This window comes from Gouania willdenowi, unplaced genomic scaffold (genome assembly GCF_900634775.1).
Source record: "Gouania willdenowi unplaced genomic scaffold, fGouWil2.1 scaffold_117_arrow_ctg1, whole genome shotgun sequence".
NCBI lineage: Eukaryota > Metazoa > Chordata > Actinopteri > Blenniiformes > Gobiesocidae > Gouania > Gouania willdenowi.
The window spans coordinates 13,946-28,910 of NW_021144865.1; the positions used below are offsets into that span (position 1 = coordinate 13,946).

Genomic DNA, 14,965 nt, shown 5'->3' on the forward strand with positions numbered 1-14,965 from the left:
ACAATGTATACTACACAATATATACTACACGATGTATACTACACGATGCATACTACACGATGTATACTACACGATGCATACTATACAATATATACTACACGATGTATACTACACGATGCATACTATACAATATATACTACACGATGCATACTACACGATGTATACTACACAATATATACTACACGATGTATACTACACGATGTATACGACACGATGTATACTACACAATGTATACTACACGATGCATACTACACGATGTATACTACACAATATATACTACACGATGTAAACTACACGATGTATACAACACAATGTCTCCTACACGACGCATACTACACAATGTATACTACACGATGTATACTACACGATGCATACTACACGATGTATACTACACAATATATACTACACGATGTATACAACACGATGTATACGACACGATGTATACTACACAATGTATACTACACGATGCATACTACACGATGTATACTACACAATATATACTACACGATGTAAACTACACGATGTATACTACACAATGTCTCCTACACGATGCATACTACACAATGTATACTACACAATGTATACTACATGATGTATACTACACGATGTATACTACACGATGTATCAGAATCAGAATCAGAAGAGCTTTATTGACCAGGTACAGTTTAGAACAATACGAGGAATTTGACTTGGTAGTTGCAGTGAAAGAAGACACATCAACACACCGGAGCAGCCATTTGCGGCGCCCACATATTTAGGTGAAAAAGGGATCAACAACAGGAGGAGAGGAGGGGTGAGGGGAAAAAAAAAAAACTGCCAGTTTGAAACTGATTTCCCTAAACAGAGAAAGCAGTGTGAAACCAGGAATAAAACCGCCTCCGCAAACATAAATGTAAGCATGACACAGTCAAACAACTCGAGACAAGGCATGTGGGAAGGGTGGGGTGGGAAGGTGGCTGGGGGAGGGGGTCAGGTGGGAAGAACAGCAGGATTCCAGCCGTTTGGGGACATGGGCGTGCTGCCAATGGGCGCCTCTACCACGCCTCCATGCAGCTGTGGATGGGAGGGGGGGGAAGATGCCAACGAGGCATTTGAAGTTGAAGAACTGTTGCTGCGTTACTGACAACCAGATGACGTGTGGAAAACTTCAGCATCAACAGTTCCAGGAGGAATGTAGGGAAGGAGCGGGGGGAGGGAGTGGGGGTAAGAGCCGCCGTCTGCAGAAACTTCCTGGTGATAAGAGTTGAGACAACCTTGGCTTTAGCCTTGGCTGGCTGGGGAGCTGAAAGGGAGATAAGCAATGTGATTTGATACAGGCTATGTTAATTTCCAATAGCCTTCTGTCCTGGGTTTCTCTGCTGTAATCCAATGAATGGCCTAGTTTCCACTTCCAAGTCGGGTCTCCAACTTCTCCCAGTTGTTATCCATAACGCGTAGACGATCCAAAAGCAGCTCTTGCTTGCTTTTGATGTCGATCAACACATGAGTCTGAGTGTTCAGAGCCCCACTACATCCTTCAGAAATCACTGGCAGCTTTTCAAAACAGTCGTTAGCGTAGTACGGACTTATCGATAGATTAGGAAACCACCAGCTCCGATCAGCAGCATGCCTACTATCATTATTCCAATCATGTAGATGTCCTCCACGTCTTCCACGGAAAGGATGGACAGACACACAACTCGCCACTTGTTCCAAGGGTCAAGTGCGTATCCAGCCGCAAACGTCCTGCTTGGACATGCGGGTTCTCCACCCCCGATTCTTTTCGTCGCAAAAATCTGATCGAGACCAACTAATTAATTCCATTATTCCGGTTTTGGATGAGTTGCAGAGCGAGACTCTTGTTAGGCTCACAAGACCAGACAAAGCAGCAGCAGGGAGAGATAAGAACGGAAGGGAGGGAGAAACAGAGAGTGCGACTGTCCTCGTCGAGAGAAGCAAGAAGAATACTACACGATGTATACTACACGATGTATACTACACGATGTATACTACACGATGTATACTACACGATGTATACTACACAATATATACTACACGATGTATACTACACGATGTATACTACACGATGTATACTACACGATGTATACTACACTATGTGTACTACAGGATGTATACTACATGATGTATACTACACGATGTATACTACACGATACTATACTACACGATGTATACTACACGATGTATACTACACGATGCATACTACACGATGTATACTACACGATGTATACTACACAATGTAGACTACACTATGCATACTACACGATTTATACTACACAATGCATACTACACGATGCATACTACACAATGTATACTACACATTGTATACTACACGATGCATACTACACGATGTATACTACACGATGTTTACTACATCTAGCAGAGACTCGCATGATCCCAAAAGTAGACACACGAGTTAAAAATCGTCTCTAAATGGGCCAAAGACCACACAGTGCGTACCTGCCTTTAGCAGAAATGTTGTAGTGCTCTGAACGTTTACAAGCTGCATTCAACCACTTTCTTTGAAGGAATTCTGTCAGACCATGTCCTGTTTCAGATGTAACATTGGCTTGGTGCCCATTAGCTTAGCCTATTAGCTTAGCCATTAGCTTAGCCCACAGATCCCTCTCATAGCAGCCCAGCTTCACATACCACCCACTGTGGTGTGAACGTAAAGGTTTTAAGTGTGTTTCTCGTACTGATATTATGGAGCCAACATCTGGATAACTCTGACTGAGTGTCGTTATTTGGCTCAGAGATGCTAAACAAATGTTTCTGTTGTCATAGCAACCATTGGCTTTACACTCCACCATTGTTCAGAAACGTGACCCAGCACTGGATGATGGTAGGTTAGCGTTAGCACTTCATCACATTACAGCTCAGCCAATCAGCATTCAGCCTGTACCACGGTACGTTGGAGCTGAGCCTATCGTCCTCTGAGGGTCACATTCTTAGTGAAAGAGATTAGAATGAACATTCACTACAGGTACACATTCATCATGTAAAACACATGAAGGTCCTCTGTGCATCACATCATATGTAGAGACTCTGATCCATGTAGTTCATCATCTATCACTGGAGACTTATGTTGATATTAGGGTGTTCAGCAGTTAAAGTGTGTGTGTGTGTGTGTGTGTCCACTGACTCGCTACGTTAGCATTGCTAGTCTAAATGATGTTTAGATCACCCATGTGACTAGAGCTGAGTGGATGAAGACACACTGGATGTAAATGAAATGATTCCCTGATGGATCAACAGCTATTAAAGAACAATTATTACAGAAACATATTATCCTTTGATGTGTATGTGAAATAATAATAAGACACATGTGATTTGGTTACATTAGTACGCTTTACATCATTCTAATTAATACAGATATTAGTTGCTTATAAATGATGAAATCACAGTGGTTGATCTATTGTGTGCAGCTCTATAATAGATCTGTTCCTGCTGACACTGTTAGCTGCAGCATTCCAATAATTACTGTTTGTCTCTTTTGGGATGAAGGAGTGAAACGAGCCATATGTTGCCTTAATGTTGATAAATAAAGGACATTTACATATAATCTGATGAAGTTTCCACCTGGTCATTCATTGCTGAGGCTTAACAACAGGAGACGCTCAGTTTAAAGTGTTGAAACGCTAACTGAGAGTTTTATTATTATTATATTAGCTTTATTAGCAAACACGCGGATCGAGAACATCCCAAAGATGCTTCATGTCCAATGAACATAAAGACCTTTCCAGAACTGGAACAGCTCAACTTCATTCAGTTACAGAAGGTCCAGAATCCCAAGACACGTTAATGACTTCAGACGTCTGAGGAATGGTGACGTGTGTCCACGCTACTCCACAGTCTAAGGCAGGGCTGTCAAACTCCTTTTAGTTCAGTTTGATTTCTAATAGACACAGATTTTATGCAGTAAAACCAGTCATTTCAACATTATTGTGCCGTAGTTTACACTTCTATAAAATACAAACTATATAAGAAACCAACAATATCCAAGCAATAAGTGACAGATATCAGTTCCAACAGGATCTATACAACAGTTTAAGATTAAAAATGACTTCAATCATGTGATTAAAGCACCAGGAAAACTGTGAGCACCTGCAAATATTGTTGAGTTTCATCACTCAATGATTCATGTTTTTCATTTTTACTGTGGGACAAATTGGATGCTGCAAAGGACTGGATTTGGCCCCTGGGCCTCGAGTTTGACACATATTTTTGAAAAAGTTTGTTGATATGTACTAGTGGTGTAACGGATCATTGTTGATCCGTATGGATCCCTCTCCACGGTGCGGCACGCTCGTAATCCGTGGATTGGTTGATGAAAAAAAGAATAAGTTGTGCATGTTCACGTGGAGGAGATCAGTCCACACTAGTCAAGCCCAGAGGTCGTCATGGCGACCATCCAAACACATACTTAGCCCCAGGTCAGAACAAGTATGTCAATGTAGTATCATTTAAAAGAGTTTGTCCAACTTACTTTACCTAATGACATTAATATAACACAATTACTAATTATATTTATTATTTTCATACAGTGTTGCAGTATTTACATTCCACTAATTAAATTGGTTTATGTACTTTCAAGTCACATAAATTAAATTATTTGAAAATAATATTAGTTTAAATATTTATTTATTTTTTATTTTAATGCCCCAATAGGAAACACATGACAAAAAACCTGAGATGTTATATTTAAAAGTAATAAAAGCTCAACAGGACCAACAATTGTAAATCCTCCAGAGTTGTAAACACTGACTATAGGTGGATGATTTTTAGTCTCTAAACAATTCACTTTGACTCCACAATTGGAAAAATTGTTGTGCATAATTCAGGACAACAAGCTGTAAGATATGTTATAGTCTGTGTGGTTTTTATTACTTTATTAGTTATAGTTAAATGATTAAACGATAGTTAGAATATGAAATTATCCATGATTAACTGTGTGTGTGTGTGTGTGTGTGTGTTTGCAAAACATATCCATTGTCCACCATAGCTGGTTTAAACTAGTTTGGGCCAGTGTGGGGGTATGTGACCCACTGCATGGACATATGAGCCTTTTTCTCCCCCAAGTTTTGTGTTACCATATATGGTATTAATCCTGCACCCAGAGCGCTGTTGCACAGCCCTCTGGGTGTGGTCTATGTTTTCTATAATAAATACCTGGTTCTGAGGCATCACCATCAGAGCAAATCCAACTTATATCGGACTTTTGTGTCTCTTTTGTTGGGTTTTTCTCCGAGCTGCAGCTCGCACCTCTCTGCCTCTGGTCGCCTTTTAAGTCAGATAGTGTTTTTCTCCCTGAGTTGTGATTGCAACGGTCTTAACGTATTTAGACCCAACATTCACATTTTAGCAACGGTCTTAACGTATTTAGACCTAACATACACTGGTGCCGCAACCCGGGACCTTACATCTTTTCGTCTGGATCGGTGCGGGCGCAACCGGACCATTAGTAAAACTGCCGGCACCCCCTCCTTTGCAGGGGTGGTCACAGCTTGTTCCAGCACCGACCCGGACGGGGAGTGACGGGTCCCACGAACCAGGGAGAACACTGACGAGGTGAGAAGCTGTTTCTTTCACCATAGTACCCGTGACGTACAACGGGGAGTGAAGACCGTGGTGGGTGACGTAAAACTCACACGGCGTGGTAAAGGGACAGAGGGCAGACGGGAGTTGTTGTGTGTTGTTTCTTTGTGTGTTGTTTCTTTGTGGTGTTTCTTTGTTGTAACGGTGTCTGTAAATCCCGTGCTGAGAACATGGGTAACGCGCAGCGTAAAGCATTGATGGAAAATAATGATGTGAAATTCATGCAGAGAAAGTATCCCGGTAGTTGTTGCTATCTAGAAGATTGGTACAAAAATTGTGGGTTTGCAGGGAAATTATCAGACGAAGCTGGAATAGAGAAAGTGTCCATCTGGTGTAAAGGAAAAAGAGTGAAGGCATTAAAAAAGTTACGTCCTAAGCAGGCTGAGTTAATAGCAGACCACTTAAGAGTAGTGTGTATCTGGAAAGATGCTATGAGTATTCGGAAAACACAGATAGAGAAAGGTGAAGAGAGAAGGAAACAGAAAGTGTTAGTAGCAGCTAAAATACAGCCTTGTGATGAGACCGTGTGTGTACCGCGTAGAGTTGAGGAGACAAATCAGCAACAGAATGGGGCCGCAGGGGGTTTACAAGAGGGGGGGAGCAGTTGCAGGACAAGAAACAAAGGGACCTGTGACTAGGGCAGCTAAACAAAAGTCAAAACAGATGAAAGAAAGTGTTAACAGTGAGGAGGATGAGCAATATCACATAGCCCAGGCGGGGATAGAGGAAAATCTATATCCAATTTTGCCTATGATTGAGGTAGCTAACCCTCGTGCAGGAGAATTCCTAAACCCACAGGATCCATTACAGGGTGCACATCCCCCACAGCTGTTGTTGTTTCGCCCATGGACGGAGCAGGAAGCATTAGATGCCTGTAGGGGCGTATGTGACGTTGAGAAGGACCCGACTGCTTATGCTGAACAAGTATGTGGGTTGATTGAGACATGGCATTTAAACGGACTGGAGGTGGAAAAGGTTTTAAAACTAACACTTAGACACCGATATCCAGTAGTGGTGGGCGGTTATACCGGGAGACAAGTTAACCGTCAGCCCCTAGCACATAACTCTAATGAGCTGCGACAACAGGTTGAAGCACTGATGCAAAGAGTGAGGGCGACTTACACAAAACCCCCAAGCCACGAAGAAATAAGTGCGTGTCGTCAGAAATCAGACGAGACGCCAATGGAATATCGTGCCCGTTTAGAAACGGTTTTTAGGACTAATAGCGGGCTTCCTCATTCTCCGCTGGTGGATAATCCATACCAAATACAGCTAAAAATGTGGTTAATTAGTGGTTTGTTGCCAAACGTGTCAGATTTCATAAAAGCAAACTGTGTCACACACCGCACCCTCACTGTTCCAGAGCTAATGGAATGGGCCGAACATGCTTATGAAGTCACTGAGAAAAAGAAAGCAAAAACTGAATCAGCTAATGTTAATGTATTGGCTGAGGCCATGGCTGCAGCCCTGGTGAGCCAGCGCTCAGGGTTTAAAAGACAGGGAAAAAAGCCATATCGCACCAGAACGCCTGATGAGGAAAAACAAGCAAAAATAGATCGAGAAAAAAGACAATGTTTCATTTGTCATGAGGAAGGACATATGGCAAGAGACTGCCCAAGAAAAAAGCAAAAACCAGACCATACGTCGTTCGGGCAAACTCCTAGGCAGTGACGCCAGGACTGGCCGGAGGGACATGCAATCAGTGACTCCGGAACAGATAATGAAACCTCAGAGTGTGACATAGCCTTTTTAGGGCAAGATGAGGATGCTGATCAATATGACAATGATTTACCTGCAGAATATGAACATCCCCCACCTTTAAATCCAAATCATTTTGTTGATTTCTCCATTTATGCAGCTGTAACATTAACACATGAAAAATACCCAAAACGTACATTGTTGGTGGGACCAAAACAAACACCAGTCACTTTTCTGTGTGATACTGGAGCTGATGTTTCTGTCCTCCGTGATCAGGTGGAGGGCGTAGTCACTTCCAAAAAGGTTATTGGCATAGTGGGAGTGGGTGGAAAGCCTCAATATGCCTGTTGGTCTAAGGAGGTCATTGTGCAAGATGAAGATGGTTCATATTACACACACCCATTTATTTTGACAACTGATTGTCCCTTCAATCTAATGGGAAGGGATCTCCTCAGTAAGTTACAGATCAGTTTAGTGCCAACGGCTAATGGAATAGTGCCAAAGAAATTTTTATCAGATACTAAAGAATCACTTATGGTGTTGCAAAGCCCAGTCATTCCTAATAAATTCTATACATTGGATCCAGTGTCAACAGGCCCTCGGTCAGTGGTTGGGTCTATGGAGGAACTGCGGGCTAAAATAGCTAAAACATTTGTCGTTCCTACAGAAACACAGACACAGTGGCCACTACATGTTACAATGATGTATGTCAGACCTGAAGGACCCCTGCCAGGTCAACCAGACTGGCTAAGGAGACCAGACCTGTCTCCTGAGGGCAGAGCAGTTGCTAAAGCCTGGGAGGAAAAGTTTCTGCGATTGTCACCACAGAAAATAACATTGACAGACGTTTGTTGGTCTCCAGATGGATGGATTATAATCAGAGTGACGTTGCCTCCAGAGCTGACACCAATAAACCCCCCACGGTTTCCACATATTTGTTTACAAAACCGGCACACAAACAGTGGAGAGATGCAAATGATCTGTTGGCTGCACTTCCTGTCAAGAGTGACCTTTGGAAAAAAGAGAGACACAATGTATTCACATACAGAGGCTCCTTTTGTGGCTTTGTGAAAAAACAAGTGCTGAACTGGTGTACTTTGGCGCCCCCTGCTGTACATTTGGATGCATGACTGTCTCTGTGCACTCTGAAATCAGATGACTTCCCTTCAGTGCCATCATGTCTGTGGGCTACATCAAAGACAGATGTTGGACTTATGACAACCGCAACATTTGTAACCATAGATCCAGCCACATCTTACAGGCCTCGAATTAGACAGTATCCACTCAAATCAGATGCAAAAGAAGGAATAAAGCCTGTTATTAATGATTTACTGACTGCAGGCGTGTTACAGGAACATGACTCAGCTGAATGCAGCACCCCCATCTTCCCTGTGAAAAAGCCACAGGGCGGCTGGAGGATGGTACATGATTTAAGAGCAGTAAATCAGGCTGTTAAATCACGAGCTCCAAATGTACCAGACCCACACACATTGTTAAATGAATTACAACCTCATCAAAAATGGTTCACTGTAATTGATTTAAGTAATGCATTTTTCTCCATTCCTCTTCATAGTACAGCTCAGGGATGGTTTGGATTCACATTTGAGAACAAAAAATACTCTTACACTCGCCTTCCACAAGGGTTCTGTGATAGCCCTACTATCTTTTCAGCGGAGATTAACAGGTGCATCAGCCACCACACATGGCCAGAGACCACACAGATAATTGTGTATGTTGATGACATTTTATTGGCCAGTCCCACCAAAGCGGAAAATGAAACAGAGGCAATCAGGCTGTTCACACATTTGGCAAAAACAGGAAATAAGGCCTCATTAGAGAAACTACAATTTACACAGGAAAAAGTAACATTCCTTGGTCATAACATTTCAGCTGAAGGGAAAGAACTTACTACTTCACGTAAGGAAGCAGTACAAATGGCACCAAAACCGCTTACCGTCAGACAAATGATGGCCTTTTTAGGCCTAGCGAATTATTGCAGGTCGTGGATCGTTGATTATGCTATCATAACTGCCCCATTACAGAACCTAATGTTAGATACACATCAAACTTTAAGCGCACCTTTGCAGTGGACACCTGACGCGGAAGAAGCATTTACAAAAGTGAAACAAATCATAACAGGAACAGGGGTGATGGCGCTGCCAGATTACAACAAGCCATTTACACAGTCTGTTGACTGTAAGAACGGTTACATGACATCAGTACTACTACAGCAATACGGTGAGAAGCAACGACCAATAGCCTATTACTCTAAACGATTAGATGATGTGGCTAGGGCACTTCCCCATTGCGTTCAGGCGGTTTGCGCCGCAGCCATGGCTGTGCACGCGTCTGCTGAAGTAGTGTTGTTCCATCCTTTGACACTGTTAGTCAGCCATGCAGTTGACATCCTGTTAACACAAACAAAAATGTCGTTCTTATCTCCTGCCAGGTTTTTACACCTTACTAACACCTTGTTGACCCCAGCCAACCTCATTCTAAAGCGCTGTGCTGCTTTTAACCCAGCTACATTGATACCAACAGCTGACGATGGGACACCGCATGACTGTGGACAGTTAGTGTCGGTGACATGCAAGCCACGTCCAGATTTGACAGACATTCCATTGAAAGACGGAGATGTAGTGTTTGTAGATGGCTCCTCCTCCAAAGCACCTGATGGAACAAATCATACTGGTTATGCAGTAGTTACATGCGACACTGTGTTGAAATCAGGCAAATTGGCTGGAAATCAGTCTGCACAGGCAGCTGAAATCGTGGCCTTGACAGAAGCCTGTAGACTTTTCAAAGGCAAGAAAGTCACAATTTACACTGATAGCCAGTATGCTTTTTCCACAGTTCATGTGTTTGCTGCTCAGTGGGCTAGGAGAGGTATGAAGACATCTAGTGGAAAGCCTGTGCAACATGCCTCCCTGTTAAAAGACCTTCTTGCTTCAGTCCTCTTACCTACATCATTGGCGATATGTAAATGCAAAGCACATACTGGCGCCACTGATGCTGTCTCTTTGGGTAATGCGAAAGCTGATGTTGAAGCTAAAAAAGCTGCTTTTACTGAAGCACTTACTGTCCAGTTGTTGCCTGTTGATGTTGTACCACTTTGCTTGCCAGATGAAGTCCTGATTGATATGCATGTTAACGCTCCTGAAAGTGAGAAAACAAAATGGGTGACTGAAGGTGCTGTTAAAAATGACTCTGGAGTATTTATGTTAAATGACAAGCCATGTTTGCCTAGATGTTTGTTTGACGTCGTTGCTAGAATGAGCCATGGGTTGGCCCATGTCTCAACAGGAGGGATGGTAGACATAGTCAAACAGTCATTTCATATACCACTAGGACTCCAAACCCATTTTAAAAACTTTTGTCGTCAGTGTATCATCTGTTGTCGTCATAATCCTCAGGGTAATGTTAGGCCCCCTCGGGGTAAAACACCAGCTGGTACATATCCTTTTGAGGTCATTATGATGGATTTCATAACACTGCACACTATTCAGAGGTATACGTATTGTTTGGTTCTGGTGGACTCATTCTCAAAATGGGTCACCATAGTGCCCGCTAAAACAAATGATGCAATGACAGTGGCAAAGGCCCTTTTGACACGAATAATACCTCAACATGGCATCCCACGACAGATTTGGAGCGACAATGGACCCCATTTTGTTAACAGAGTAATACTCCTGCTGACAGAGGCCATGGGCATTGAATTAAAACATCACTGCTCCTACCACCCGGCTAGTGCTGGATTGGTAGAACGCAACAATGGTACCATTAAAAACAGATTAAAAAAAGCTGTAGAACAAACAAACAGGCCCTGGCCAGAGTGTGTTAACCTGGTAGAAATGTACATGCGCATAACACCAAACACACAGGGTTTGACCCCCTTTGAGGTTGTCACAGGACGACCTTTTCACCTACCCCTCACCAGTTCTAAGTGGGTGCAGGATCAGAGGGAGAGTTGGATCCAATAACAAAATGGATGGTTAAATTATTCACAGATGCTGAAATTGTTGAAGCTAATACACTGCCTAGTCTCTCTTTACCTGTTTCAGATCCCCTTCGTCCTGGTGATTGGGTCCTCATCAAGGTGATTAAGAGAAAACACTGGTGTACTCCACGGTGGGACGGCCCTTACACAGTTCTGCTAACCACACCAACTGCATTTAAGATAGCTGAAAGACAGACGTGGATACACCAATCACACGGGAAAAAGGTACAGAAACCCACCACAGCAGGTGATACACCCTAGTAACACAGAGATGGATCTGTTGTTCCTCCTCCTCCTCGTGGGATCCCAGGAAGTGCTAGCAGGGGCTCTAAGCTCACCTTGGTATGATTACATAGGTAGATGCCCCGGGGGCTTTAACCTCGTTATGTGCATACCACAAATACCGGACATTTTAAGTGACGTTACAATTCCACTAGAGGCTCTGGCTAATAAAGGCTACACACCATGGAAACATGGTAAGGACTATGTAAATTATGAATGGTACATGCAAGTCCGGGGAGCAGACCAATCATGGTCTACTCATGGTTGGTCTGAGGTACCCCTACATACAAGCTACACCCCTATTACCTGGCCCCTCACACCATCTACACGTACCGTTACAGCGGCATATCTGTCATTGCGAAAAACAATTGTTCAGAAACAAAAAATCCTACTCCTAACCGTTAACACCACCGCGGTACCTCCGTCTTGTTTGCTTATGGGATTCGGCCCTGACGTACAAGGGACAGATCCCATCTTTTGGGTGGATATTTGTATTACACCTCCGGCCACTCCCATTGTAGTTAAACCACGCATGGACATAGTGTTATCACCTGAGGTTAGACAGAATATACGAGTTATAAATGCAAAACCTATGCCAACAGAAGAACCTGACTCGTTACTCGCATTACTGTCTGAACAGAATAATCACGTCCATCATCGTCTGCGCGCTAATTCTTGGTACCGTATGGTAGAACTATCTGCACGAACAGTAACTAATGATAGTTGCTATGTTTGCTCACATCTGCCGCACGCTGTAACATCCCCGACTCTGTTGTCCGCATCCCTGCCAGCCCCTGACTCAAAGAAAGTACTAGAATGTTTACAAAATAAGTCCGCGACCCCGTGCCCTCCTGTTCTACCAGTGCTAAAAACCCTCGAGCCCCTAGGTCAGGCTGCTAAACACCTAAACACGAATGCTGTCCCCTGTGGTAATTATACTCACTGCTATCCTTTATGCGTACGATTTAATGGTCCACCAACTAACACCAAAGGTCTACCATCGGTAGACATAAACCATTGTGCTACCGTTCGGAACGTCAGTACGGTTGTCCCAATGTTTGCTAGAGACGGTGTTTGGTTGAAGTGCGGTGATAAAGTTTATCCTTCCCCTCCAATTAATATGTCAGCCGTTTGTGTACCAGTAGCAGTCACAGATGGGTCTTTCATAGTTCATATGACAATGCCTAGTCGTTCTCGTCGTGAGATTATAACCTTCACACCTCATGATGCAATATGGGGCTCAGACGTCCCTCACGAACATAGATATTGGTCAACTAGTCAAAAAGTCGTTCATGCTCTTTTCCCTAACATAGGCGTGGGTAAGAATTCCCTTATGGTAGAGACCCTCCAATACCGCCTTCACATGCTTCTTAATGCATCTTTAGCTGTTAGTAACAAAATGAATGCTAGAACAGCGGCCACCGCGCAAATGGCTATTCAGAACCGTATGGCTTTAGATACGATTTTAGCTTCCACAGGTGGTGTGTGTGCTATGGTGGGTGCTACCTGCTGTACATACATCCCTAATAACTCCTCGGAGTCCATCGAGGACGCCCTGCAAACACTCCGCAACCTGGAAGGTGCCATGTCAGCTGACGAGTCCAATGTCCATTCATCCGGGTGGGACTGGCTGTTCCAAGGCTCCTGGTTCCAATTCCTGCTACGTCTGGGTCTCCCTCTTCTGGCTGTGCTGCTGGTCGTTGGTCTTGCCTGCTGTTGCATCGTCCCCTGTGTGAAGAAAGGCATAGACAACATGATCATCGGTGCTATGCAGGTCCAGGCTTCCCCAGAGTACCAACTCCATGTTATGGGTCTCTCCCCATCTGCCCCATTGATGGACTAAGACCCTGCCACACCTTCCCATCATCACAGTGAGCGGTAAAGGTTCACTGCTACTGGAGGGTTATGTGCTGGTAACCTCTGACCCTCCCTTACCAACTCCAAACACACACTGAGACCTAAAGCCCTATTTTCAACACCATGGTTTTGGGTCATCAGTTGTACATACACCCTGAACTGTCTCCAGATCACCGTGGATCAGAATCGATGTTCGCCCCAGCAGGGGGGGACGGTGGGGAATTTTTCCCGTACTAGCTGTCGGGTTTTCGCCCCACCTCACGGTGGTCATCCCTGTTGTTTTGGTCCTATGATGGCACCGGGTAAACCTGTGAAGACGCCCGTCTGCTTGATGTTTTCCAAACCCACAACAGGGCGGATATGTAAGATATGTTATAGTCTGTGTGGTTTTTATTACTTTATTAGTTATAGTTAAATGATTAAACGATAGTTAGAATATGAAATTATCCATGATTAACTGTGTGTGTGTGTGTGTGTGTGTGTTTGCAAAACATATCCATTGTCCACCATAGCTGGTTTAAACTAGTTTGGGCCAGTGTGGGGGTATGTGACCCACTGCATGGACATATGAGCCTTTTTCTCCCCCAAAGTTTTTGTGTTACCATATATGGTATTAATCCTGCACCCAGAGCGCTGTTGCACAGCCCTCTGGGTGTGGTCTATGTTTTCTATAATAAATACCTGGTTCTGAGGCATCACCATCAGAGCAATCCAACTTATATCGGACTTTTGTGTCTCTTTTTGTTGGGTTTTTCTCCGAGCTGCAGCTCGCACCTCTCTGCCTCTGGTCGCCTTTTAAGTCAGATAGTGTTTTTCTCCCTGAGTTGTGATTGCAACGGTCTTAACGTATTTAGACCCAACATTCACATTTTAGCAACGGTCTTAACGTATTTAGACCTAACACAAGCTGTTTACAGTAAAGTTGAAATACTATAAAAAATACAAATACAAATATATAAATTAATAAAAAATACAAATCCACATAAAGGTGCTTCAACATCAACATTTTTTTTAAAATCAGCCTTATTTAACACAGATTCAAAATCCAACAGAGTAAAACATCAGGGACAAGCTTTTACAGAACACTACTGCATTCCTAGTGGATAACCATCAAATCTAACCATCGCAAAATTCAGTGCTTTTACATTTGACAAAACATTTAAATTCCAAATTGCTAAACCAAATAAAACAATTTACAGACACAGAACCATCTGAAAAACTAAAACTAAAAATGTTCCTGAGACAGACAACAGGCCTGTTCAGTCAGCACCAAATGAGGTTTAGTTCAGTGTCGGTAGTTCTGATTCCACTTAAGTCAGTTCACAGGTTAGGCTCAGTTCAGATGATGTAAAGTTCAATCCAACCTAAAACTAGTAAACATTCCAACCTATTCATCCTCCTACATAAAAAGCTTGATTTTCAGCTGCTGTATTTTAGTGTTGAGTCTGTGACCGTCCAGGTTTAGCAGGATTTTACTCCATCGTGTACTTGAAGTTATCTGGAAAACTGAGATCCAGGGCGATGAATGTCATTATT

The 14,965-nt window shown here is 43.2% G+C and overlaps 1 protein-coding gene across 1 annotated transcript; it reads left to right on the forward strand.

Moving 5' to 3' along the window:
• Nucleotides 1–5,278: 5,278 nt before the first annotated feature.
• On the forward strand, nucleotides 5,279–13,415 carry LOC114458412 (uncharacterized). Its single transcript, XM_028440778.1, has 3 exons — nucleotides 5,279–5,568; nucleotides 11,355–12,959; nucleotides 13,311–13,415. The coding sequence occupies exons 2-3, from the start codon at nucleotides 11,562–11,564 to the stop codon at nucleotides 13,413–13,415; spliced, it is 1,503 nt and encodes a 500-aa protein (XP_028296579.1). The 5' UTR covers nucleotides 5,279–5,568; nucleotides 11,355–11,561.
• The last annotated feature ends 1,550 nt before the right edge of the window (nucleotides 13,416–14,965 follow it).

What these genes read in the sequence shown, in the direction of transcription:
- LOC114458412 (XM_028440778.1), top strand. Translation starts at nt 11,562, where the DNA reads ATGGATCTGTTGTTCCTCCTCCTCCTCGTGGGATCCCAGGAAGTGCTA. An exon ending in TTCTTAATGCATCTTTAGCT is followed by an intron (nt 12,960 to 13,310) that starts GTTAGTAACAAA and finishes CCCTGTGTGAAG; the next exon opens with AAAGGCATAGACAACATGAT.